The sequence below is a fragment of the Acanthochromis polyacanthus genome, chromosome 5 (genome assembly GCF_021347895.1).
Source record: "Acanthochromis polyacanthus isolate Apoly-LR-REF ecotype Palm Island chromosome 5, KAUST_Apoly_ChrSc, whole genome shotgun sequence".
NCBI classification, from domain to species: Eukaryota; Metazoa; Chordata; class Actinopteri; family Pomacentridae; genus Acanthochromis; species Acanthochromis polyacanthus.
The window spans coordinates 5,974,078-6,001,724 of record NC_067117.1 but is presented as its reverse complement, the minus strand read 5'-3'; the positions used below and the strand labels follow the sequence as shown (position 1 = coordinate 6,001,724).

Genomic DNA, 27,647 nt, shown 5'->3' with positions numbered 1-27,647 from the left:
ATCTAATGTATGATTGGTTGGCTGAAAAGGGGCGACAGTGAAGCAGTAAAATGCATATTTGTTATGAGCAAACAAAATCTCGGTTGTTCTGCAATCCTGCCTCCCTGCAATCGCGGGCTGGGCTACAGGAGTTTCTCACAACTGGCTACAGATTAAACTGAAATCCTGATTATTGGTCCTGACCATATCTAATATGTGACTGGTTGGATATAAAGACACAACAGTGTAGTAGTACTGTCTAAATGGCAAAAATTTGTTGATTAGAAACATATTTCTTACAAGCAAATGTAAGCTGGGTTGATCCGCAATCCGATCTCCCTGCAATCACGGCCTGGATTGATGCTCATTCCTTACATCTGACAACAGATAAAACAGAAGTCTTGATTTTTGGTCCAAAACCATAAAATATGTGATTGTATGTAATCTCGGTCACTCTGCAATCCTGCTTTCCTGCAATCAAGCATCGGATTGCAGCAAATTTCTCACAATTGGCTATAGATTTAACTGAAGTTCTGACTATTGGTCTTGATCATATTTAGTATGACTGGTTGGCTGTAAAGAAGCAACAGTATAGCAGTAAAATAGAGCTACTTTGATTAGCTCAGCAATACTGCCTACCTGCAATCAAGGACTGGATTGCAGCGAATTTCTTGTAACTGAAGTCCTGATCATTGGTCCTGATCATATCTAGTATATGATTAGCTGCCTGAAAAGGAAGCAGTAAGATACTTTCTTTTTAACAAACGGAGGTAATCTTGGTTGTTCTGCAATCCTGCCTCCCTGCAATCAAGGGCTGGATTGCAGCTGGTTTACTACAGCTGACTACAGATCAAACTGAGAATGCCTTGATGTAATTCTGTGTCTGTTTTCACCGTGTTTACCTCAAAATGTGTGAAGTAAAACAGCATCTGTGTTGTGATGTGAGGGCGGCAGCAGCCTATAACACGACTGATATCTAAATGACTAAACTTCTTCAGATGCTCTTTTGCCGCTTTTTTCTTCCTGCCTGTGATCTTTCTTTACCGCTCTTCTTCCTCCTTTTTTCTTCCTTCTTGTCTCTTCCACGTCTTCCTTTATCTGCTCATCTCATCCGTCCTTTTTGCTCTTTTTCTTTGCTTCGCCGCCTGCACCTCCCCTCCACCACCACCTCCTCCTACCCCACTCCTGTCGTCCCTGCTTCTCCCCCCCCCCTCCTCCCCCTGTAATAGAGCCCACGCCCAGTCAGTTTAGCCCCACCCACACTCCTTCTGGCACCCCTTTGACTTACTCCTCCTCCTCTGATCCCCCACCAGTGTCCCCCAGCCCAGGCGTTGCCCTCCCCTCTGCCCCCCGCGACCTGGTCCCTGTCCTAGTGTCCAGCCGATTCGTCCGACTCAGCTGGCGCCCCCCGCAGGAGGCCGGAGGAGCCGTACAGACTTACGGCGTTTACTACTCCCAGGACGGGGTGGAGAGGTAAGACAACACTCTTTTTTTCCTGTTTTTTGATTGGTCTGACGTTGCTTATAAATCCATCTTTAAGGTCGTTTTGGTTGTTGTTTTTTGGCATCTAAGTTCTAATTCAGTATACTTACTCATCTGCTCACAAACCATAAAATATATACCGTAACATATTTTATAAAATGCTCTTTGCAACTGCTTTTTCACTTCCTGTTGGATGCTAAGCTGCATTTTTTTTTTTTTTTTGCCGTAGTGCAGGGGTGTCAAACTCATTTTCATCTAGCTCAATTTGATCTCAAATAGGTCAAATCAATAAAGTCATAGAGTAATAACCTATTAAGAACCACAACTCCAAATGTTTCCATTTGTTTTAGTGCAAAAAAGTCCAAGTACATTCCACTAGTGTTTTCTATGGCAGGATTTATTGGCAATCTGGCTACTGGTTCACATTAAATCTTAAATATGAGCTTCAAGGTGATGGGTGAAGAGTCAGTGGATCACTAAGGCTATTCAGATACATCCTATGGGAACCATGAACATGAAGTTTTCATAGCAATTAAATGAGAGGTTTTTGTACATGTTGGAATAAAGGATACACAACCTTAACTTCCACTTCCAAAGGGGCAACAGCTGATGAGTAATGGATTAAAATATCAAATATTTCTCTCTAAAATGTTGAGTTGATCTAGTATCAAAGTATTACGGTCATGAAATAAATATGGGATTTCCAGCAAAATTAGTTGACTGACATGTCAAAAAGCAAAGACTTGTATTAAAAGATTTCATCAACAGCGCCATGATGTTGTACCAAAGCTCAGTGTACAAAGATTAAATAAACAAGTTGGTAGTTACTGTTCTTTGAAAATAGCAGTTGTAAAGTGGTGCTGAAAAGTTGGTATACTCATAGAAAGTGCTCCCTCCTCAGTTGGGACTTTCTGGACTTTATTTACAGCCTGGTTCCTTTGGTGGAAATGCAGTTAGAAGAACAGAGTTAGTATTTATTATTTGTGGAAGATTCCTGCAGTAGACATGCATCTATAGTTTCAGGGCAGTTGGGGAGCAGTGCTCTGAGGTTCTGAAAAAGTCATAGTACTGATTTGTTCTTGGATTGTAAAGGCATCGGCTCGAGCGGTTTTGATTTCTAGGTTACATGATGGATCATAAACCGCTGCTGCCACACGTGTGTTTTTACAGTCCATCAGTTTGCGGTGTTTACTTTGGAAGGGACTCACGGTAATGATTTTTAAAGTACATCACAGAGGATGTTGGAACATACGACATGCAACATTAACTTTGACTTCCAAAGGGGCATCAGCTGAGGTATGGTGTGGAGTAGTGGAGTATTTCCCTCTAAAATGTTGTTGTGGAGCAGTGTTATTGTCTTGAAATGTAAAATACTCAAGTAAATACTCAAAATGTTTCAGAAATATACTTCACTATGTTCCACTAAAGCTTTCTGTGGTTGGGTTTATTGGCAATCTGGTTTCTCGTTCACCCAAAATCCCAAAGATGGAACCTTATGGTGCCAGATGAAGATTCAGGGTATCACTAAAACTGTTCAGATTCATCCTCTGGGAATAATAAACTTGGAAATTTAATAGCAATCCAATGAGAAGTTGTTGGACATGCTGGAATAAAGGATACATAACATTAACTTCCACTTCCAAAGGGGCATCAGCTGATAAATAGTGGAGTAAAATATCTAATATTTCTCTCTAAAATGTTGTCGAGTTGATCTAGTATCAAAATATTATGGTCATAAAATGGCAATACTCAAGTAAATACTCAAAGTTTTGAGTGAAACAGCAGATTTCATGGCAATCTGGCTACTCCTGTGCCCAAAATCACAAATATGAGCTTCATGGCACCAGATGAAGACTCAGTGTATCACTACAGCTGTTCAGATTCATCCTCTGGGAACCACGAACTTGATATTTTATAGCAATTCAATGAGAAGTTGTTGTACATGTCGCAATAAAGGATATATAACAGTAAGTACCACTTCAAAAGCGGCATCGGCTGAGTTCGAGATGCGGAAAAGTCGAAAACATCATCTAATATTTCTATCTAGCATGTTGTTGAGTAGTTGTAGTAATAGTATCACTGTAATGATATGGAATTACTCAAGTATACAGTACAGATACTTCAAATTTATAGATACACCAACTTTTTTACAGTAAGATTTCATGGCAATGTAGCAACTAGTTCACACCAAATCACAAATCTAAGCCTTATGGCATCAGATTAAAAGTCAGTGGATACCTAAGGCCTGTTCTGATTCATCCTCTGGGAACCATGATTGTCTAGATATAATTTCTTGACAATTAGATAAGAAGCTGTTGAGATATTTTAGTGCTGCATTGATCTGCATGCTGCTTACATGTCTGGTAAAGGTTGATGAAACCGCGTTGTCGTTATGAAGGTGTTTTTTTTGTTTTTTTTACTTTAATCTGCTTTTGCTTTAATGCTCAAATAGAAGTGGAAACTCTCGACTTGTTGGAGGAATGAAAACCTGTAAACTAACAGCATGTCAAAGACAACACTTCTTCCCTCAGATCACAGCTCTGCGGAAGAAAAAAAAGCTGTGGGTGACACATCGGCGGCTCCCCTGCCGATGTTAAATGGTAACCTCTGACAGTCGGCGCTCCGGCTGAAGGCTTTCACAACCAGCCTTTTAAGCTTTTTTACCTCGGGGACGAACCGGCTTCTCGGGCTCCGGACGAAAAAAGAGCCACTGAAGTTGTGTGACGAGGCGATGCGATGGAGAGATTCTGTCAGTCCTAATGACTTACAGAAGGAACCGAGGCAGCGGTGTTGTCAGTTCTAATGACTCCGAGAAAAATAACCGAGATGGGTTTTGTCAGCGCTAATAACTCGCAGAAAATGAGAAAGGAGGGAGACTGAGAGAGAAAACAATGAAAGATTACAAGAGGAAAGAAATCAGGGAGATGGCCAGAAAAGAGTTTTTTTTGAACACTTGTAATGACTTCTAAGAAATATGACAGAAATATTGAGACATATCAAGAGATCAAGAGAGACAAATGGTCAAAGAAAGAAAGCAGAAGGAATTAGATGGATGAAAAGATGAGTTTTCACTGTCAGGAAACTTTTGGTGGATTCATTTCCAGAATCTGTTCGGGTTCTCTTTATTTTCACTCAGATATCAGTGCTTTGGACCCAATTAGCAGTAAAATGAGACATACTATGTTCTTAGAACTCGATGCACATGTGAACATGCAACCCAACAGTCAATGGCAGGAAGTAGCTTTAATTGACTTACCTAAAAACTGAAGCAACTGATGATGTTGTACAGCATCTATCTTTAAGGATTTGAGGTTTGTAGATTATAAATGACCCTGCAGACCTTCAAATATCCACGTTTTATGAACTGTAACCCTCAAGTTTTCCCTACTTTTAACCAGATGTAGTGTTGCTATGACTGTACCACTCGAGGTCTTTGCCAATCCTTAATAGGATCATAACTACGTAAGTGCATATCATTTTAAAATGAAGACTAAGTTTGGATTTTGGACTGGATTTAAATATCAACAGTCATGCTAGCATCTCTGTGAGGCTCTACCAAGCTACCGGGATGAGGAAATTCCAGAGAACCAGGTCTTGGGACTTCCTTCCTGTTGGTTCCACATATAGCTAAACGTCTTGATGTCCGTTTGTAGATGTCTTTGCTAAGTGTTCTTTGGGTTTGTTAGGTGGTGTTTGTCACTGGTTTTCATAAAGTATATGAAGAGTTCATTTGCAAAAACAGGTAACTCCATTTTCAGAAAACTCATTTTTTTATTGTTGACTTGAGATAATAATAATAATAACACTAATAATTTATTTTCTTCTCTATTTTGTCATGTATTTTCTACTGAGTAAAATCCACTCAACTTCAGTTTGTTTGATATTATCTCAAGGAAACAATTTTTAAAAAAAAAATCTGAAAATTTTTCAAAACGGAGTTATCTGTTTTTGCAAATGAACTCTTCATATGCAGTCCAGGGCCATCTTCATCCAGTTTCTTCTTTGACTAGTAATTGTTTTTAACCATATATAGATTAAAAATAACACTGCAGACTTTCAGACTTCAGCTTTTTATGAACTTTAAGCCTTAAGATTCCCCTAATCTTAACTTAATGTAGTGTTGCTATGATTGTACCTCTCAAGGTCTTTGCCAGTCCTTAATGGTATCATAACTGCAGATGTGCATGTTGTGTTAAAATTAAGACAAAGTTTAGATTCTCAGTTTGATTTAAAGATCTAAAGTCATGCTAACGTCTCTGTGAAGCAGTGCTGAGGTATCTGAACAAGGGAAGACCAGAGAACCAGGTCTTGGGATTTCCTGCTTGTTGGTTCCATGTATACCTAAACGTCTTGATGTCCGTCAGTAGATCTCTTTTCTAGTTGTTCTTTGGGTTTGTCTGGTGGTGTTTTTCACTGGTTTTCATAAAATATACCCAATACATCTTGCAGTTTCTTCCTCTATTGGTAATTGTTGTGTTTTCAACCATAGATCATTGTTACTGATCTTACCTGGCTACTGTGTCTTGGGGATCTTTCTTAAGCAGTTGTTAATGAAGGTCCTGTGGTGTTTTCAGGTAAATGATGCTAACACACTTCTACTTGTGATGCATTTATTCTCGCAGACATTATGTTTGCGGTATCTGGAACTGTACCACAAAGGGACATAGATGGAAACTAGCTTTGGAGATATTTAGATGTACATGAAAGTGCTGGATGCATTTTGAGTAGATGATGGTACAGGAAGAGAAGGGTGAATTTGCATCCATGTCAGTCCATCTAATAGCTGTTTAAGGACATCAAAGTCGAAGGGACAAGTGTCAGCCTCATGGCAACACTAAAGAAAAAGTCAGGGGATCAAAAATATCCTTAAAGACACAGGAAAAACACATTGAAACAATGGTGAAGTCCATGCTCAGAGGTCGGACTGGTGGTATTAGAATTAAATTCTGTGTTTTTGTGGTTTATTTTCAAATTTTATTCAGCTTCTGGTTGGGTTTAGACACCAAACTACACAGAGCTGCATATAAAAGACCAACAAACATAATCCAAGGCAAAATACACATTACTCAAAACATAACTGAGAATGTAATTTAGATGTATAGAAACTTAATTATTTTTTGTAGACTGGGTTGGAACAGTATCTGAGCCCAGAACAATGTGAATTTATAGGATTAGGCAAAATACTCGAAGAAAAATTAACCATGCACCAACAAACTTAATTGAATTTGTGCCGCTGTATTGCAAGACTGTAGTTGATGACATTAGGGTGAAAATGAAAGTCAGGAAGTTACAGAAAGAGTCATAAAAGCAGAACAAGATGAGACAGTCTGACCAACAACAGGAAGGAAAAACCAGGTCATGAGTGAAGCTGTAACCGGAGAAAGAAGCATCTCTGTCCGACGGCGGTTTTCTTCCTTTTCAAGCCGCCTCGGTGACCTCCGACGTTGGCCTTCTGAAGGACAAACAGGGTTCACGCTGGGAAACAGCATCCAGAATGCTGCTAAGCTCGACATCGCTGCCTTTTCCTCAGCAGCCCAGAGGAAAGTATAGATCCACAAACCCCGAGAAGTCCAATCACCTTTTGTGTTTTCTTCAACCTTTGCTGCTTATTTGCTGCTCCGTCAGGTCACCATGAAATTTGCTGTGGTGAAGTTTCCCAGCAGAACATTCTTCAGTGCTGCGGCTGATCTGTGCAGTTTGAATTAAGGAGGAAACTCAGGGAAATGCTGCGTTTGAGGCTCTTTAAACCTGAGCAGACGTGCACACTGAACCCGCTGATGAGCACTAATTATGATTCATTCGTCAACCCCCCTGGCAGCAGCTTCATATTTACAGCAGATTTTCTTGCACAGTCCTCATCCTTCTTTCTGTTTGAATTAACTTGCAATTTTCACAACAAGAAAATGTTGTGAAAATCATTGTTTTTATCAATTCCTTCCAAAGCAGAACCAAATTACATCCAGTTTAAAGCTTCCTTTTGTTGTTTTGTCTGCAGGAATACCTTCAAAACCAGGTATAAAAACTGTTTCGGAGAGATATGTTCTTTGTCATCATGTATATTCGATGCTGTGGTGGCGACATGCTAATCGTCGCAGCTGGGTTTGTCTCGTCTGTGATCTGGTGATTAGTCAGCATGCTGCAGAGGTGCAGTAATCTGAGGATTAGCTGCAGACACTGAGGGATTACACAGATTGTGGCTGATTACAGCTGCGATTATCTGTGCTGTTACAAAGTAAAGATGGGTTTCTCTTTTAAATACAGTGGATCACCTCTAAATCTAAAGCTTTTTTGCTAGAAAACCCTCAATTAATAGACAATAGGGACTGTGCTCAATGAGTTTCTCGTTCAACGCATTGAAATGAAAAATTACATGCTATGATTAATTAAAAGTTGTTTGTATTTGGATATATGGTGGTATTTTTTTGCTTAATGTTGTGTTTTTTCCACCTCAGGGAGCGGTCAGTGAATGTCTCAGAGCCGGAATCACTGGAATTAACGGTTTCCAATCTGAAACCTGAAGAGAGCTACAGCTTCAGGGTTATCGCCTACAACGACATCGGACCCGGAGAAAGCTCCGCCCCCCTCAAGATCACCACCAAACCCGACCGTAAGACACACAACACATATAAAAAATGTTTTATTATCATAAAATAGATTTAAGATGAAGATAAATGTGGCCTCCAGGTCTGAAAATTAAAGTGAAATCAATGCAGATGTGCTTAAAACCTGCATTCTTTCGAACAGCCAGCAGGGGGTGGCTCCTCTGGTTAGATTGTATCGAAGTCTATTACATAATGACCCATTTTCTCACTTGATTTATTACCCCAGTAAACACAATCTTAAAAAAGTTTTTGGCTTTAATTGCTTCTTTAGCGTCTCCTTCAACACAAAATAATGTTAATTTAATAGATTATGGTCCTATTTTAAGTAAAATAGGCAATAAAGCTGGACGTGTTTTTGTGATTGAGGGGTCAAAAAGCATCTTAAATATACACGTATTGGTCACAAACATGGTGTCAAGCTAAATGCTAATTGACTAAAGTTGCAAATCTTTGGCAAAAGTAAATATTTAATAGCCCATGTAGAAGATATAGAAATAAAGACTTGCATAGCTCTCGTATTGCAGTTAGCACGTTTAGCATATGTCACATATTTTAAACAGTCTTTCTCACTTTTAAAGAAACAAGAGAAGACTCCTGCACTGAAAAATGTGTGTTTGGTAAACAGTATTAGCAGTATTTGTGAGCAGTATTTTGTCTCGTTGTGTACTACAGTCCAGGTTCCCAGCCGAGTGGAGTCTCTTCGAGCTGGATCTTTGTCTCCGACCTCCGTCCAGGTGAACTGGGAGCCTCCCAGTCTTCCCAATGGCCCGGTGCTGGGATACCGCCTGCTGTGGACCGAGAGTCCGTCCGGCAAGGAGCAGGTCAGTACCGATCCAGTAGATAAAAAAACATCACAAGTTTAGAAACAGCTTTTTTAAAATATAAAGTCTAATGGTTCTTGTCTATGTTCAGAGCGTGGAGGTCAACGGACTCAACTACAAGATGGAAGGACTCAACAAGTTCACCGAGTACACGGTTCGAGTTTTAGCCATCAACCGCTACGGACCAGGAACCGCCTCAGAACCCCTCAGCATCACGACCCAATCTGACGGTGAGCTGGAATCTAATTATTTACTCTAATAAACTTACTGTAGATGTATCAGTGCTCATCAGGTTTTACTGATGGGGAAACTCAAACCTCATTGTATTTCTGTCCAAAACTGAATGCCTGTTGGTTTTGAAGGATCTTAAATATTATCCATGATCACAGGCAGGACTTTAAAATGCAGAGGTTCTTCTTTGAGATATGTTGGAACTGTTTTTCTGCCATACATTGATTCCAAAGACTAACCAACAGGCTTGCAGCTATAGAACCACATCATTTCAAGGAAGTTGTAGAATTGTGTATAGATTCAGAACATCCAAGACAAAGCTGAAGATAAAGTACAAACCGGGTCGGTTAATGTCAGCATTTCTGCTCCACAAGATCAGATTTTATTCAGAGACCATTTATTTGTTATTTGGAACCCAAAACTAAGTTCTGCGTAAAATATTTTTGCCTGAATTTTAGTATTTTTACCCTCAAAAGACCCAGGAAACCATATCAAAATTATCAGTTCAATAATGTAATTCCCATACCCATGATATTTGCTACTTTTTTCCATTTCAAGGGGAAATTGTTTCAAATTCAATGGTTTGGATCCGCTCGACGCTAGTTTGTTTGTGTTCTCACCCAATTTCATGGCTGTTATTGATATGATATTTGAGAAATTTTTAGCTTGATGTATCAAATAATTTAGGAGATCTTAATTTTAACCGCCTGTTAAAATGTCAGGATGTTCAAACAACAATATCTGAGGAACTATTAAAGATAAAAACCTGACATTTTTTCTGTTATTTCTCATCATGTCTTTGATTCAGAATCTGTAATATCGGACAAGTAGATCAAATAATCTGTGGTTATGGGTGAGTTGAGAAATTAAGGAAAAAACTGAAGTCTTCATGAAAAGTTCCATCTTTGAGCTCACATTAACAAAAAAATGATTATCCAGAAGTTAACTAGTGATGTTTTCTGAAACACATGGAGGTGCAGATCACAATAATACAAAACTAAACATATAGAAGACTTTTAATATGAAATAATTGGTCACAAAAATGAAAAGAAACATTATTTGTGTTGACTTTTCGTAATGGATTGAGCAGGATTGACAGGTTGTACCAAAAGCTCAAAGTTGGGATTTAAGTCGATCATTATTTCGCCGTTTTTGATCTCTATGTCTGATATTACAGATTCTCAACCAATGACATGATGAGACATAGCAGTGATAATTTCAGGTTTTGTCTTTAACAGTTCCTCAGATATTGTTGTTCAAACAGACTCAGATTTCAATGAGAGAAAAAAATCTGATGAAAGTGAGTCGACGGGATCTCAGAATGTACTCAATTTTTAATGTAAACTTTCACAGATACCATTTCAAACAGACATATTTTCTGATAAAAAGGTTTCTACAGAATCTAAAGTGGTCGAGCAGAAGGACCCTGAAGGTTTGAGATGGAAGAACCCCCATAAAAACCAACATGCAGAGGGGCGTTGGGTAATGGAGGAGATTTATAACCAGAAGAGCTGAACAGCTGTAACCTGCTCTTTAGCTGCTGTCATAGAAACCCCCCACCGTCAGGCCTTCATTAGGGGATGTGGGCCTCCTTAATTAAGCAGCAGGAGGACGGAGCTGATTCCTTTTAGCTTTAATACAGTCCTGACACGCTTTATCCTGCACAGATCTCTGGGTTGGAATGGAATAAAGACACAGAGAAGGAGTAGATGAAGTAATTAGTGATAAAAATCAGTATACATGCCAAATACTATGTGGTAATGTATTCAAAATGCTCCAGGTTATATAGGCCTAACAGACATGTTTGCTATATTCAAGCACAATATATATGGATGGAAATGGTGACCAGATGTTTTGTTGAGTTGAGACACAAAATTGTTAAAGTGATGGAAATAAAACGCATGAAATATATTTTTAAAAAATGTTTGATGTTTGAGTCAGAGAAATTCCACAAAAATGACATTAGGATAACAAAATGTATGGTAACAGTAGAACTAAACCAATAATTATTTCTCTATTTCAAGGAAATCTCAGAACTCTCGTCCTGGAGTTTGGCAAATTGAAGTTGCCTTTTCTAAATTTCCCCAGCGTAGGACCAATAAAGTTAATCTGAATCAACATGAATACAATTTAAAAGTAGCTCTCTTACAATGAATAAAGAACAGACTGAAATACATGATTACAGAGATAGTGTGAGAGATGCATTCAACAGACGTACTCCAACGGAATCATCTGTTTTATTGATTCGACCTTAATCCGTCCTCTGCAGACAGAAATGAAACCAGGAAGTTCAAACTGACACCATTCACTTAATGAGCTAATACAGATATTAAAGAGCTTCTATCACATAACAGATGTTGGTGTGATTTAAACTCCCTGAACTCCAAACTGTTTTAGTCACCGTGGGCTCATTTTTCACTGCAAAATCATGGAAAAATAAAAACAGCAGGGCTACAAGATTTAAATCCTCTGCAAAAGTTGACATTTTTAGTGTGGAAGCTGGTTAAAGGGGAGGAAAAGCCACATAAAGTCCAATGCCAGGCTCGTATCTGCAGTCTACATCTGGTAAATCAGGCAAAACTAGTTAAAGGCTTAAAAAAAGCCCATAAATTTCTCAAAAATTCAAATAAAAAGAAACTTTTACAAGGAATGCAAGTCAAAATGTTGAGAAATGTTCTATTCCATGACTGTACGTTTTGCATTTAGCTACAAATATCAAGCTGCTAGTTTCACTTTATGCTATATTCATATGTCAGTAGTTGACTATTGTACTCTGAAATATTACAACAGGTAAAACTGAAGCTTCCTGTCTTGTGGTTTTGCTGGTTAAGTCTCCACAACATTCCCAGAGAACTAAATTGTGCATTCTTAATTATGCTTTAGATGAATCTGGAATAATTTATGTGCTGTGATGGAGCATCTGACCAATGACAGACTTAGTTATAGAATATGAACATAAGTCACAAGAGAAACATGGAAATGATCAAGTGTGTTGCAGGTTTTTTACAGAAACAGCAGGTTTTTCCCCGTATTTGGGGTAGTTTGAATTAAGATTCTAAAGATAACGGAAGTCTGAGACTAGATTTTCAGTCATCCAGGTCACGGGGATCTGAGGAGCTTCACTAGAAAGCTAATAGATTTCTCTTTTTGAAGACCTCCATCCAAGAAGATTCTTCAGTTCTGAGTCTATGCCTGCAAATATTAAACTGAAATGTGGTTTTCCGTCTTTGCTGTGTATGCAGGATGTATACGAAAGTCAAAATTATTTTTACTCCACTTTCCTTTCACGGGAATGCTCGATTATTTCCAAAATTAAACAAAAGAAGAGAGAAAATTTGTAATTGGTGCTTGTAAAAATCCTGTTTAGACGACGTACAAAATGAAAACTTGACCTTTTTTTAAATGAAAGGCATCTAAACAGAACTATAAAATGATCCAGCAAACTAGCCCACAACCCAAATGTTCCCCAATTAAGTTCACCTGGAGCTGATTTGTTTTTAAATGGATCTCCCCATTTATGACCGGCATCAAAGTCAACAGGAGGTTGTTGGGGTGGACGGTGGGCGGATAAAACACCAGTTTCTGGGTTTCACAACCAGACACCATCGGTGGTTTTGAGTCCATCCTATCTCATATGATGTAAAATCTATGCATGTTTTCTGTTATTTCTGACCATTTAATGAACAAATATATCACTAATACTGGAGTTAATGACACTACATTCAGGAAAACTGGTTACAAAGCTTTTTTTTTTTGTCATTTTTGTGCTAGTCAAAAACCTCCAACACTTCCAAAAGACCTTTACCATATCTGAGTTTCTGAAAAGAACCAAACTCATGGAACAGCCTTAATGACAATCTCAAAATGGTGAAAACAAGAAAAGACAGCTTGAAAATAAATCTAATAATGCTGAACAGTAAAGGTGTTCTTGGGGTTTCTTCAGAGACATTAAAGGTTTGACACGAGCAGGAAACAGTAAGATATCAGTCTTACCTTGTTTGACCAAAATCTGTGTGTTTCCTGTTATTGCTGATCATTTAATGAGCAAAAATATCAGGAATACTTGAGTAAATGACATCTCGATTAGGAAAACAAGCCAATTTCTGTTAATTTTTCCTTTAATTACTGCTAGCTAAAAAACCTCCAACACCTCCAAAAGACCTTTGCCATTTTTCTCAAACCCTGTGAAAGACTGTGAAAGACACAAAAAACATAAAACTTATTAATAATTCTGTCACTACAAGCAGGCAATTTGGGAAAAACCTCACAGCAACAACCTCAAACATGCTTTTAAAGATAAATCTTGTTGAACTGAGAACTCAAAACCAATGCAAAAAACAAAAAAGCCAACACTCCCATTTAGCTAAATCACATCTAATATGTTTAGTACTCTTGTTTACTTTCTTCAACTCTTACATCAGTTGCTAGGCTTCACAGTCAGACACTTTAATTAAATGTAGTTCACTCATTCATGCTTTGTTGGACCTTTTCACATGCTAGAAGCAGCATTGGGTTTAGCTCTTTCACTACATGGTTAAAGCCTCCATTTATTGGGTTTCCAGGGCAACAAGTCCCACCTCATCTAACATAGGATTGGTTGGCTGAAAAGGAGCAACAGTAAAAAATCCGTGGATGCAGAAGGATGCTGCCGTTAATAAACTTCCAGTGAAGACCGATCGGAGGCGTCCGTCCAGCCGCGGCAGCATTAACACTAACGTGAAGCGACACATGCTGCATTGTGCGTCTTCCGGCTGCGTCTCGGCGATAACGGCTGACTTGTGGGCTAATTGAATCCACAATAAAACACACACAGGCACCCAGCAGCTGAATCAATAGATAAGCTGCAGACAGTTAATCAGGCATCTGATTGGATGACTCACTCAAACAGGACCACTTCCTAACGTCGCACTTCGTCTCCGCCGACATCATCTTATTTTTTTATGTCTCCGTCTTCCTGGTTTGTCTTTGTCTTGTGTTTACCCCGTCCGGTATTTTGCCGTTTTTCCTTTGCGTTTTTGTTTTTGTCTGCAGCTCCTATTTCTTTCTTCCATCTTCTTCTTTCTTACTCTTTTCCATCATTTCTACTGTCTTCTTCTTCCTTGCTTCCTTCTTAATCGTCTTATTCTTTATTTTGTGTTTGTTTGGGGTCGTTCTTGTGAAGTAGAGTCAGATTTTTAAGATCTTGAAACCGGGACCGACTTCAGAAAATGTCAAACTGCTTCAGACGGATGTGGTTTGTGTGTTTTTTTTAGCGACACCTGTCATGCCTGCGTCGCTAATCTTGTTTTGCTGCAGCGACACGCTCAGATCTCAGTGGCTGAACGCTGTCACGGCGTCCGTCCATCCACTTCCTGTCTGTCCTGATGTCATCACAATGATTGATTGACATCAGTGAGCTGACGCCAAACAAAGTCGGCTCAGCACTCAGCCAACACTGTAAAAAAAAAAAACAATAGAAAAAGCTAATGTTTATGATGTTCTCAGGCCCACAGTGATGCATGATGGTGTTCTATAGGTGCAGTCTGTGATATGGTTAGCCTAGCTTAGCATAAAGACTGAAAGTAGGGGGACACTGCTAGCCCAGCTACAGGGAAACAGAAAAGCATCAGTCTTCAACAGCTCCAAAACTGTTTTTATTTATTTATGTGCTTCAGATTTAGGTAAACAAGAATATGTCCTTGAAAAAAAACATTAGCATCCTCTCCATCCAGGACCAGCCTCAAATGTTTTTAGAACATGAAATGAAGCCTGATGAATACTGGGAGCTCATTCTTTGGTTTAATAAAACCAAGATGTATTCATCGATGCTCACAATTAGTCCAGCATGTTTGCTGACAACCACAGTGAATGGATAGTCCTGACAGTGAAGAACAAAATAAAAAGCTGTGACCTGGGCAAACATATTACCTTCCTTGAACCGAAACAGAATACCTTTGTAGTATTTTAAAGAGAAAAAAATAATAAACAAGCTACCCCTTTATGAGGTCCAGACTGACACATTAAATTTTCATAGGTTTAGGCTGTGAAATGGTTAGCCTAGCTTAGCATAAAGACTGAAGATAGGGGGAAACTGCTAGCATAGCTACATGGAAACAGAAAAACATACATCTTCGACAACTTCCTAACTGTTTTGTATATATTTCTATCCTTAAGATGGGAGTAAACCAGAGATTTCCTAGAACAAATTAAACATTTGCATGGTCTATATCATCCATCCAGACTATTTGTTGACTACCACAGTGAATGAATAGTCCTAACAGTGAAGCACAAAGTGAAAACTATGACCTCAGCGAGTACCTGAACCCAATCAAACAAATTTGGGGCATTTAAAAGAGGAAAAAAGTTAGTCTAAAGACTGAAAATAGGGAGACACTGCTCGACCAGCTCATTCAAAACAGAAAAGCATCAATCTTTGACAACTCTAAGTTTTTACTTAGTTATGTGCTTCAGATGAGTTTAAATGGGAGAATTTCCTTGAACAAGCAAACATTTGCATGACAAATTACATACGAAATGGAAATAAATGCCATCAAACATTTACATAATTCATATCAGCATCTACATCCAAGAAAAGAATACCTCTTGTTTGCTATTAAACTGTAAACACTGCTAAAGAACACGTATGTTGGGTACATGTTATTTAATTGGATAAAAACAAAATAACTCGTTGTACTCAGATAGAGTCCAGCATGTTTGTTGACCACCACAGTGAATGCATGAATCGTCCTGACAGTGAAGAACAAAGGAGGAAAATGTGACCTAAATGGTTGTATTTATATAGCACTTTTATCCAAAGCGCTTTACATGATACATCACATTCACCCATTCACGGCGGGAGCTGCCATGCAAGGCGCTAACCACAACCCACCAGGAGCAATTAGGGGTTAGGTGTCTTGCTCAGGGACACCTCGACATGAGCACGACGGGCCGAGGATCGAACCGCAACCCTCCGGTTGCGAGACGGCCACTCTACCCACTGAACCATGCCGCCCCTTAGGAACAAACATGTTGTTTGACGTGAACCAAAACTGAACACCTTTGTGGTATTTTAAAGGGAAAAAACAATAAAATCTCGAAGAATGGAGGAACATTTTTGCAGAAATCCTGTAACCAAAGAATATCGTTTCCTTGTCTGTAAAAAAAAAAAAAAAAAAATCTAAAAATTCAGCAAAAAATTCCCCAAATTTCAGAAAATTTGCAAAACCTTCAGGAGGAAAATTCCAATAATTCCTTAAAAGTTTCCCTGAAAAGTTATATTTTTAAAAATCCCCCAAATTTGGCAGAAAATTCTTGTAAATAGTTTCAAAAAATTAATAAAAATCTTCCAAAAAATATCCTAAAAATATCTAAAGTGACTACATATATATCAGTAAAACTTATATTTTCTTTGAGAACATTCACATAAGAATCAACCAAAATCCAGTGAAATTCACTGGATTTTGGTTGATTCTTTTTGTGAATGTTCTTAAACATTTTTAACATTTCTTTTTTTCCACCAAAAAATATTCAAAGATTTCCCATAAATGTTGAAAATGTGGACATCAGAAGTTTCACTGTGAAAACATGTATTTTTCCACATTTTCAAACTTTCAAACGGATCAGTTTTGACCCGCAGGACGACAGGAGGGTTAATCAGAACGAGCAGTGGAACAGTTGTCAATTTTCATCAGTTTCCTGATTAATGGTTGAATAAATGAAATTATAAACAGCATTATCATTTGGATTACATGAATAATAGCCTATCATTACTACAGGATAAATTCTGATAATTTTTTTACATATTTTTTTTACCCCAATGGTTCATCAGATTAAAATGTGTTTTGGTCTCCTTGATAAGGAGGTTTGGTATCAGTGTTTTCAGAATGTGTACGTATGAGACGTATGACATTCTGTACATGTATGCCACAATTTCCATGTTTAATTTGCCTCACATCCTGTAAGTGAGCTAATGTTGGTTTTGCTTTTGGTTTCTGTGTTTTAGTTTTAGTTTTTCTAACCGTTTTTCTGTGGGTTTTTTTTGTCTGCAGTTCCCAGCGCTGCTCCTCAGAACATCACCTTAGAGGTTGTCCTGTCCAGGGTGAGTTCAGACTTTCATACTTCTATCTGAACAAACTGCTCCATTCATGGTGAAAAAGCAGCTTTTATCATCTGGAAACTGTCTCACTTCGGGTCTTTGTTGGCTCATTTTAAGATGGATGTTTTGTCGTTTCCCTCGGCGGCCTGAGCCTTTGCAGAACTCTGCGTTTCATGGCGGATTTCCCAGGTTTCCTCGTCCTGAAAGTGACTGATTGCTGTTTATTCTGACACACATCTGACTGGTGACACTTCCATCAGTCAGCTGTTGCTCTCTGGCGATCTGGCCTCATTTTACTGATTGATGGGAACCTAAAACGTGCATAAATACATTTTTTTTAAACGCTCACATTCCCAGCTCATTTAGCTTTCCTGTGTTTACTGTCCAAGCTGCTGGTGTGATTTATGTGACGGAGGCAGCGTGGAGGACGAGGCGGCTAATTTTCATGGTCTAATTCACACATATTCCACACAAAAACAGACATTTTTAGTCGTAAAACAAAAGTAATGACCACAAAAGACACCAACAAAGAAGACAAATGAAGCATTCTGGGATTTGTGCCGCGACATAAAGTTGGTTTTTGTAGATAAAACTGAGAATCATCGTGTTTTAAGTTGTAATTTTAGGGAAAACTTGTCTTGCAGCAGCGACTAAAAGTACTACAGTAGAGTATGAATACAAATGAACATAATTAAAATCAGACTAACTTCCCAATTAGCTCAAACCGGTGGTTGGATTGGTCTTCTGTTATTTCTGACCATTTAATGAACAAAATGATACCTCGATTAGGAAAAATGGTTTAAAAAAAAAGCTAAGTTTTGGTGCCTTTAGTGCTAGCTAAAACACTTTCAGAAGAGCTTTACCATTTTTCTCAAACCTTGTGAAAGATGAGTTTTTGAACAGAACCAAACTAAACAAAATGACAAAACAATTAAAGAATATTTACAAAAAAAACTTATGTTGAACAAGGAAGGTGTTCTTTTGGTTTCTTAAGAGGTAGAAAAGGTTTGATGCAAACAGGAAACAGTAAGATGTACGGACATGTAGAAGTCGGTAAGCTAACTTCCTCCTCGTCAATTTCAGTTTTATTTGTGTTTATTTTTTTTCATTATGAGTTTTTATTTTTTAATTTTTTGCCTTTGTGATACTGCTGAATGTCTGAAATGCACAAAAACATAAAATTAATTAATTCTGTCACTACAAGCAGCTACTTTGGGAAAAAGCTCACAGCGACAACCTCAAAAAGCAGAACCAGCTCTCCCATTTAGCTAAATTCAGTCTAATCTGCTTAGTATCCATGTTTGGTTTCCTCTGAATGGAGCTCCTGCTGAGCTGTGGAGCAGAAACACCTTCTAGTCCTCTCTGAAAGCCTCCACTTCGACTTTCTGCTCAGGTATTTTCAGAAATCACCTTCTTTCAGCCGGTTTCATCAGATGTTTGTGTAATCAGCTTCCACTCTGAAGGCAGCAGCAGCAGAAAATGATGAATGTTTGGGAGCGAGCGGCTCATAATTTATGTCGGTAAATAGAAGCCTCGGACCGTCTGTGGAGAGTTGACCTCATTTAGTTTCTGTCCGGCGTCAGATTGATATTTCTGCCATCAGGTCGAGGCTGATCGATCGCTGATGTCAGAGCTGAGAGACTCATGATAAGTGAGAGCTGGAGATGTACTGTACGTCAATCCTGGTGTTAGATAAAGGTCCACATGACTGGATTCTAGTATGTTCAACAGCTAGAACGTTTCAGTAATGTGTGCAGTGGGAGGGTTTCTTTTAGTTCCTGGAAAGTTCTTATTTAAGGTCGGATAACTAAACATGTTGTGAAAATGTTGGTTAATAACTTTATTAGAGTGTTACCCAGGCAGAGTTATTGGTTCTGAAAATGTTCTAAGGAAGTTCTCTGAGGTTCTAATGGTGTTTACAGGAGTAGGTTTTCTTTTAGTTCCAACAAAATTCTTCTTAAAGGTCAGATAACTAAAGACATTCTAAAAATCTTTGGTTATAACATTACACCCAATTAGATTTTCCTTTTTCAATAAACGTTTTAAGAAGGTTCTGGAAGATTCTGGTAGTGTTTCCAGTGAAAGGGTTTGTTTTAGATCCCGGAATGTTCCTCTTTAAGATCAGATAACTAAAGACCTTATAAACAGAATTTTTGGTTCTGAAAATGTTCTGATAAAGTTCTGAGAAGTTCTAGTGATTTTTGCAGTAGTAGTTTTTCTTTTAGGTCATAGAATGTTCTTCTTAAAGGTAGGATAACCAAAGATGTTCCAAAAATCTTTGATGATACCATTGTTTGACGGTTTACCAACCAGAATTTTTTTGTTCTCAGAAAATTCTGAGAAGTTCTAGTCATGTTTTCAGTGGGAAGTTTTCTCTTATTTCCTTGAAAGTTCTTAAAGGTTGGATAACTATAGATGTTCCATAAATCTTTTCCTGATAACATTGTTTGACAGTTACTCAGCCACACGTTTTCTGTTCTAACAATGTTCTAAGAAGGTTCTCTGAAGTTCTAATGGTTTTGACAGTGGGTAGAACAACTATAGATGTTGTAAAAATATTGTAGACCATCCCAAGCTAGATTCTTTTGTTTTGTTCTAGAAATGTTCTAAGAAAGTTCTCTGAAGTTCTAAGGACGTTTTCAATGGGAAGTTTTCTCTTAGTTCTAGAAAGTTCTTCATAAATTTTTAGTTCCTAGAATGTTCTTCTTAAAGGTGGAATGACTAAACATGTTCCAAAAATCTTTGGTGGTAACGTTATTAGACTGTTACCCAATTACCCCCCCCCCCCCCTTTTTTTTCACAAAACTTCATTTTATTTAATAATATGAAGCTGAAATCTATCCTTAGTCTATTTTACTGTAATTCAAAAACATACAGAACCTCATGTTCTCAGTGTAGCTCATTATTCTTCATGGAACATTACAGTTTTTTGGGGTGGTTATGTCCTGTTGTTCTACAGTAGTTTTTGAAGCTCTAACTGCCAGAAAATCACAGCTTTTCAAATTAGTTCCAGTTGGTATTGAGTGAAATTCTGTTCCTGTCATGCTGTACAGTAATTTACCAACATACAGAACCCTATGTTCTCATTGTAAAGTGGATGTTCTTGATGATGGAACGGCTGGAGAACATCCACACGTCTTTTGTTGTATTTTTAATGGCGCTGCAGGAGAATTTCCTTCTGCGGGACAATGAAGTGGAGCGAACTCTCTTTAAGCTGTTGGCTGCCTTCAAGGCGACTCTGCCGTTTGTGATGTATAATGTAGACGCAGAGTGGAAGATCTGAGGCTCTGGATGGGCAGATGAAGGAGGTAGAACCGGATCTGGAGGGAGGTTTAAACAGAAAAAACACTGGTTCTGAGGAGGTTCTGCTCTGTTTTTCCTAATTATAAATCTAATGTTTGTTTTCCTGCTGCTGCCCCTGACAGAACTTCTTACTTTGTGTCTTCAATTATAAAGTTTCTGCTTCTGTGTGGAGGTTAAAAGTCAGAAAACAAAGCCGGCAAGGATTCAATATTCTGCCTCCTGCAGCGTCTTTATGTTGGTATTCAGCTTCCATTTACAGTAACAAAGACAGTTTTAGTTAAATTGAAGAGAAAACCTCCTCACATGAAGGAGAATTTCAAGAAACAAAATCTTCAAAGAATCAAAACATTCCCAACTAGGAATATTTTAGTTCTAGTAATGTTCTGAGAGAGTTCTGGTAGTGTTTTCACACAAAGACAGAATAACGTTCTCTAGAGACTTTCTACAATTGCTCTTAAGACACTTTTTGAATGTTACATTTTTGGCTCTAACGAACGATGTCCCAGAAGGCTTTGGTGCCAGCACAGTTTAACTGCTCTCCAACCACACCTTTCTTGTTTTAAAGACATTTTACAAACGTTCAGAGAAGTTCTAGTAGCATTTTCAGTGGGAAGTTTATTTTTAGGATGTTCTTCTTTAAGGCATGATAAAGTTCTCTGAAGATATTCTAAAAATGGTTTTAGATTATTGCCACTTATTGCATGGAGAACGTTTTTCCTTTGTTATGTATCGTTATGAGAACATTTTATAGAAGAACGTTCTCAACAGCAACATCAACAAAACATTCTCGGAACATTGCAAGCAAAATGTTCCACTTTTGATAATTTATCAGGAACCTTTTCTGAAAACAGATTCTGTCTTCTAAGACCTCAAAAACGTCTGGAACCATTTGTTGAATGTTTCATTGAGAATGTCCTTCCTTTGTGGATTATGTATTGTGGGAACCTTTTATAGAAGAATGCTGTCAAGCGCAACATCAACAAAACATCCTCAGAATGTTGCAAGCAAAATGTTCTCTTTTGTTACGGAAGCGTTTTATAAAAACAGACTCTGTCTTCTGAGAGATTAAGAACATCTTAGCCTTTTCTTGAATGTTGCACTGAGAACGTCCTTCCTTTGTTATTATAAAACATTGTTGGAACATTTTATAGAGCAACATCAGTAAAACATCCTCAGAACACTGTAGACAAAATGTTCCACTTCTGTTAATTTATCACAGGAACCTTTTACAAAAACAGATTCTGTCTTCTGAGGCCTTGAGAACATCTTGAAAACATCTTTTGAATGTTGTTTTTTCTTTTGTTATTGTAGAACATAAGCAGACAACATCCTTCAAACATCCTCTGAATGTTAAAACATATTATCTTCGTCAACTTTTAACCTTGTGGGTCTAAAACGTTCTCTTTAAGACTTTATTAGAACTGACCAGTTCTTGGTTTGTCACTGCAGGAACTTGGAGGCCGTTTTCTTGCACCCTGAACCTCCTTCAGGTCTTTCTTAAGGGGATAAATGCCTCCTCTAGTGTCGGTGTTTCTGTTTATTTCTGAAAAACTGCTGATTAGTTCAACTTGGAGAAGACAAGAAGATGTATTCCTCCTCCTTCTTGATGTCTCCATGGAGTTCCAGCCTTCTCTTCTCTAAAAATCACCATTAAACAAACCTCTGTTGTTATATTTCACTGCAGCCAACAGCCTGCATTTACTTTATTATCATATTAAAGTGCATGTAAACATCTGACCTCGTCACTCCACAGCATGGAAACTCCAAGCTCAACTCAACAGGGGGCGAATATAATAACTTATCCTGCGGGGGAACCCAGATCCAGAGTCAGACTAATGAAACGCTACGAGCACCGACGGCTAAAACCTGCTAATAATGCAAAGTGCGTCTTGGAAGAACTGCCTGAACCGGCCGGCGGGGTTGTTTCACTTCAATCGGCTCTTATGTTTGGTGTCGTCACTCCAACTATCAGAATACGAAGCTCTGAGCGGCGGGGAGTCGTAGTGACAATAATAATTGGAGGATGAAGATGCAGCAGATTTAAAGTTGTGTTGTAGTAGCAGCTCAGGGCGATGGACTGAACTAGTTTTTGTTGGTTTTGCTTCAACACTCAGATTGACTGTTATTAGTGCTATTCAAAACTTAAAGGCAGAAACACTACTGTCTAATCATCAGTGAGCCTTTCAACGCCATTAGCTAACACAATGTGGCATTAGAATACAGGAGTGATGGTTGCTGGAAATGTTCCTCTGTACCCCTATGGAGATATTCCATGCTAGTTTTTTCAGATAGTATTTGTCTCAAAACAAAAAAGACATTCAAGACATAAAAACACGTCAGATCTTCTTTCTTCTTAATAAAGCATAATAATGATGAGGTGTATTCAGACCATTCTACAGAGTCAGTCCTATGGAATGGTCTGATTGTGTGAGACTAATACACTACCATACAAATGTTTGGGGTCACCCAAACAATTCCATGTTTTCCATGAAAACTCACACTTTTATTCATGTCTAATCATCTGTGAGCCTTTCAACACCATTAGCTAACACAATGTAGCATTAGAACACAGGAGTGATGGTTGCTGGAAATGTTCCTCTGTACCCCTATGGAGATATTCCATTAAAAATCAGCCATTTCCAGCTAGCATAGTTATTTAGCACATTAACAAAGTCTACACTAGATTTATCATTCATTTAATGCTATTTTCATTGAAAAAAATTGTTTTCTTTTAGAAATAAGGACATTTCTAAGTGACCCCAAACTTTTGAACGGTAATGTATGTTGATATATTGCTAGTTTGACTTACTAGAAGTAGATTATGGGGATAGGTCTTTCTTTTTTACTGATGAATGAACAACAACCTCCAAGAAGCAATGTAGCACACTGAAAATTGCAAGTTTTGCTGAAGGTTAGTATTGTAATTAGCAACCATGCTAGTTTTTTCAGACAGTACTTACCTCAAAACAAACAGAAAACTATTCCCATACCATTGTTTAGGTTCAACATTATATTCTTAGCCCTGTCCAAGTTGGGTTCGGCTAAAATTTCAAACATATCATTTTAAATATCTGTAGTGGATGATAAAGATGTTTCCAGTAAATCAGAGGTGGTTGAGACAAAGGAATCTGAAGATTTGAGGTGGAATAACTCAACTCAAAAGGTTGTTTTTCTCAGCTGACTTTGTGAGAATATTTTTTAAGCCAAAAACAAGATAGAGAAACCACAACATTGTATCTTCCATCATGAGAAATAACAGAGAAGATTTCAGGTTTTTATCTTTAATAGTTCCTCAGATATTGTTGTTCAGACAGACTCAGATTTCAACATGAGAAAAAAAACTGCTGAAAGTGGGTCAACGGGGAGATTTCAATAGCATTCATCTTAGAAAGTATTTGATAAATGATGCTAAAATCTCACAGATATCATTTTAAACATCTGTAGTTGATGATAAAGATGTTTCAAGCAAATCAGAGGTGGTCAAACAGAAGGAACCTGAAGATTTAAGATGAAATAACTCCACGCAAGTGGTTGTTTTTGTCAGTGAAAGTCACAAAGTGAGATAGAGAAACCATTGCAATGTACCTCCATGATGAGAGAGAAATAACAGAAAATTTCAAGTTTTTATCTTTAGTAGTTCCACAGATGTTGTTGTTCAAACAGATTCAGATTTCGGTGTGATAAAAAAATGCTGAATTTCAGGCAAATCAGAGCAGAAGTTGTTCTAAGAATGTGATGATTTGAGACGGAACCACCCAATAATAAATAAATGTGATGATCAGGGAAAGGAAATAGTCAAAAGTGAATCCTGTTAGCAGTAGTTGTGCTAATTTAGTTGATACCTTAAGGACTCCACAGCAGGAATTAGTTCATTTTAGTGGTAAAATCTCTAAAAACTACAGCATTCGGATCTCTGTTTAACTGTGACAGTCATGCACAGTGCACGTGAGAGTGCACGTGTCGTCCTCAGTTTCTCTGCCGCTTGTTGCTGAAATAGAAAATGTGAATCTGTTTTTTTTCTCACTCGTCAACTTTTTGCTGTCAGACCGACTTTCCAGACAAACGTGACATTTCCTGAGCTCCTGCGGTGGATCGTTCCAGTTGGTGAGCTGCTTGACGCTCGGCTGAGCACAGAGTCAGACTGGAGGTTCTACCAGGTTCCACCGGGTTCTAGGAGCAGACGGATGATACAACAGCAGGCAGGGAACGTTCCCTCAACATCAGATAACATTACCTATGAGTTCTAATGATCATTTAAAGAAAATGTTTGAATGAAATGATCAAAAAAGAGCATTTTTTCCCAACTCATGTTCTATAATAACAAAAGGAGGAGCGCTGTCAAACCAACATTCAGATTTTCCAGATGTTGTTGAGGTTTCGGATGATTTTATAAGATGTTTCTGTACTGTGACATATTAACAAAAGTGGAACATTTGGCCTCTCGTGTTCTAAGGATGTTTGGAGGATGTTTATGAGGGAACACGTGATGTAACATTCTATAAAACATTTGCATAATGTTTCATGACAACAAGTAAGGAAGGTTCTCAACCCAACATCCTGAAGATGTTTTTTCAGATGTTATGGAGGCCTCAGATGGCAGAACAACAACATTCTACCTCCAATGTTGTGAGGGTGTTCATGAGGGAACACAATAGGATGTTCTTCTTTAAAACATTTACACAGTGTTCCTTCATAATAGAGGAGGAACGTTCTCAAACCAACCCTCACAAAACATTTTCCAGATGTTCCTGAGACCTCAGATGACGTTCTATATGAAATATTTCTGTACTGTGACATAGGTAGAACATTCTGCCTCCGATGTTATGAGGATGCTTGGGGATGTTCTTGAAGGAACATGTGATAAAATGTTCTTCTATAAAACATTTGCGTAATTTTCCCTGACAACAAGTAAGGAAGGTTCTCAACCCAACATCTAAAACATTTTCCAGATGTTATGGAGGATGACAGAACAACAGCTTTCTGCCTCCAATGTTCTGAGGATGCTTTGGGGGATGTTTTTGAGGGAACACGTGATAGGATGTTCTTCTTTAATATATTTACACAGTGTTCCTTCATAATGGAGGAGGAACGTTCTCAAACCAACCCTCGCAAAACATTTTCCAGGTGTTCCTGAGACCTCAGATGGCAGCATTCTTATAAAGCATTCCTGTACTATGTAATTTTAACAAAGGTGGAACATTCTGCCTCTGATGTTCTGAGGGTGTTTTGGGGATGTTCTTGAGGGAACGCATTATAGAACGTTCCTCTCTAAAATATTCACATAATATTTCATGACGACAACTGACAACTATTCTTAAAGCAGGTTTAAAACAAAGTCTGCCTGTAATGTTCTGAGGATGTTTTGAGGATGTTCTTGAGGAACACATGATTAACACTCAAATGATGGAGACCTTAGATGTTAGAACGTTCTTTAGAAGATGTTCCTGTACTGCAACATATTAACATAGGTGGAACATTCTGGCTACTATGTTCTCAGGATATTGTTGAGGAATATTGTTTAATAAAACATTTGCATAATGTATTGTAACAAAGAACAAAAATTCTCAAACCAGTGTTTCAAAGAACGTTTTCCAGTTGTTATCAAGGCCTCAGAGGATAGAACGTTTTAAAACATTCCTGTAATGTGATACAAGAAAAGTGGAACATTTTCCAATTTTGTTGAGGGAACATATTAGAGAACGTTCTCCTATAAGATGTGACATGATAACAAAGGTGGAACATTTCCTTTTAACATTATGAAGATATTTTGGGAACATTATAGAATGTTCTTCTATAAAACATCCAGAACATTCTCAAAAAAACATTCAAAAAGGTGTTATCAAGGATACAAATGACGGAATGATTTTGTGCAGAACATTTTAGAACTTTCTTGTGATGTGACATATTAAAGGTGGAACACATTAGAATGTTTTTCTATAGAATATTCACAGAATGTTTCAAAAATAACAACAGAGGAACATTCTCAAACTAATTTTATACAAAATGTTCCTGAAGGGTGATATGTTAAAGGTAGAACATTTCACCTTTTTGTTGAACAACCTCATTTTTAGAACGTTCTTCAATGAGACATTTCAACAATGACAACAGAGAAGTGATGTTCTTGATGCAACGTTCAGGCACTAGGACATTATTAAGACCTCAGATAACAGAACGTTCTTTGTAAGAAGTTCCTGTAACGTGATATATTTACTAAGGTGGAACGTTACTTCCTCCTACACATTCTAGATTGATAACAGAAGAATGTTCTCAAACCCTCAGAGCAAAACAGTCCAACAGTGTTATGAGCAAACATTTTTAGAACATCTTTCGTTGTACAACCTTTAAGAAGAACATTCTGGAAAATAATAGAAAATGTCCCGCTGAAAACATCAGTAGAACTTTGCAGAAACTGCTGCTCCAACAGCATCTTTAAAGAGAGATTAAACCTCTCGGTGCGTCTCTGCAGGAATCAGATGAGTTTGTCTGGAGCACCTGAAGACTAAATATTAATTAAAAGAACCGGCTGTGAAGAGTCCAGCTGAGCTCAGTGTGAAACATTCATTATGAAAACGTCCACTTAATGTGCTCTACAGAGGGCTGTTCTCGACGGAACCCATCCAGAACCTCTGAACATCCTGTCACAAGTACACTTTTACAGACCGACATGTTTGAATTTTCATCTCCAGTACATATGTTTACATGTTTTCCATTTATAGTCAATGGGATCCAACAATCTAATAATCTGTCTGGTTTTAACCTGGAAATAATGGGAACGTTTGAACGTTTAAGTGTTCCAAAGTGTTCATTACCTGTTAGAATTCCGACTTTGTGAAGTTTCCAGAAGAACATTTCCCCAAAAAGTGTGACAGTAGGAAGCATGAACTGAATAAAGACGCCAGAAGTCTATTGTTATTCTGAACAAAGCAGCAAAATCACAGCTGGAATGAAGGTTTTTGAGGAAGCAGTGCAAGAAATGCCTCGTGGAACCTCCATCAGTTGCATCCAAACTTCACCATCAGGCTTTAAAAGATAATAAAATGCTTTATCGCAACACAAAAATTACTAAATAAAGAAAATAAGACTCCAATCAGCTGCACAGTAGAATAGTGGTTAGCACTTTTGCCTTGCAGCAAGAAGATCCCCGGTTCGAGTCCC

At 38.1% G+C, this 27,647-nt stretch overlaps 1 protein-coding gene across 1 annotated transcript in view; it reads left to right on the top strand.

The window, feature by feature from the left end:
• Positions 1-27,647, top strand: part of dcc (DCC netrin 1 receptor) — a 331,558-nt gene that overhangs the window by 185,536 nt on the left and 118,375 nt on the right. The window contains 5 exon segments of the mRNA XM_051948843.1: positions 1,293-1,452; positions 7,914-8,068; positions 8,736-8,884; positions 8,976-9,114; positions 17,143-17,192. Coding sequence (XP_051804803.1) covers positions 1,293-1,452; positions 7,914-8,068; positions 8,736-8,884; positions 8,976-9,114; positions 17,143-17,192 — 653 coding nt within the window.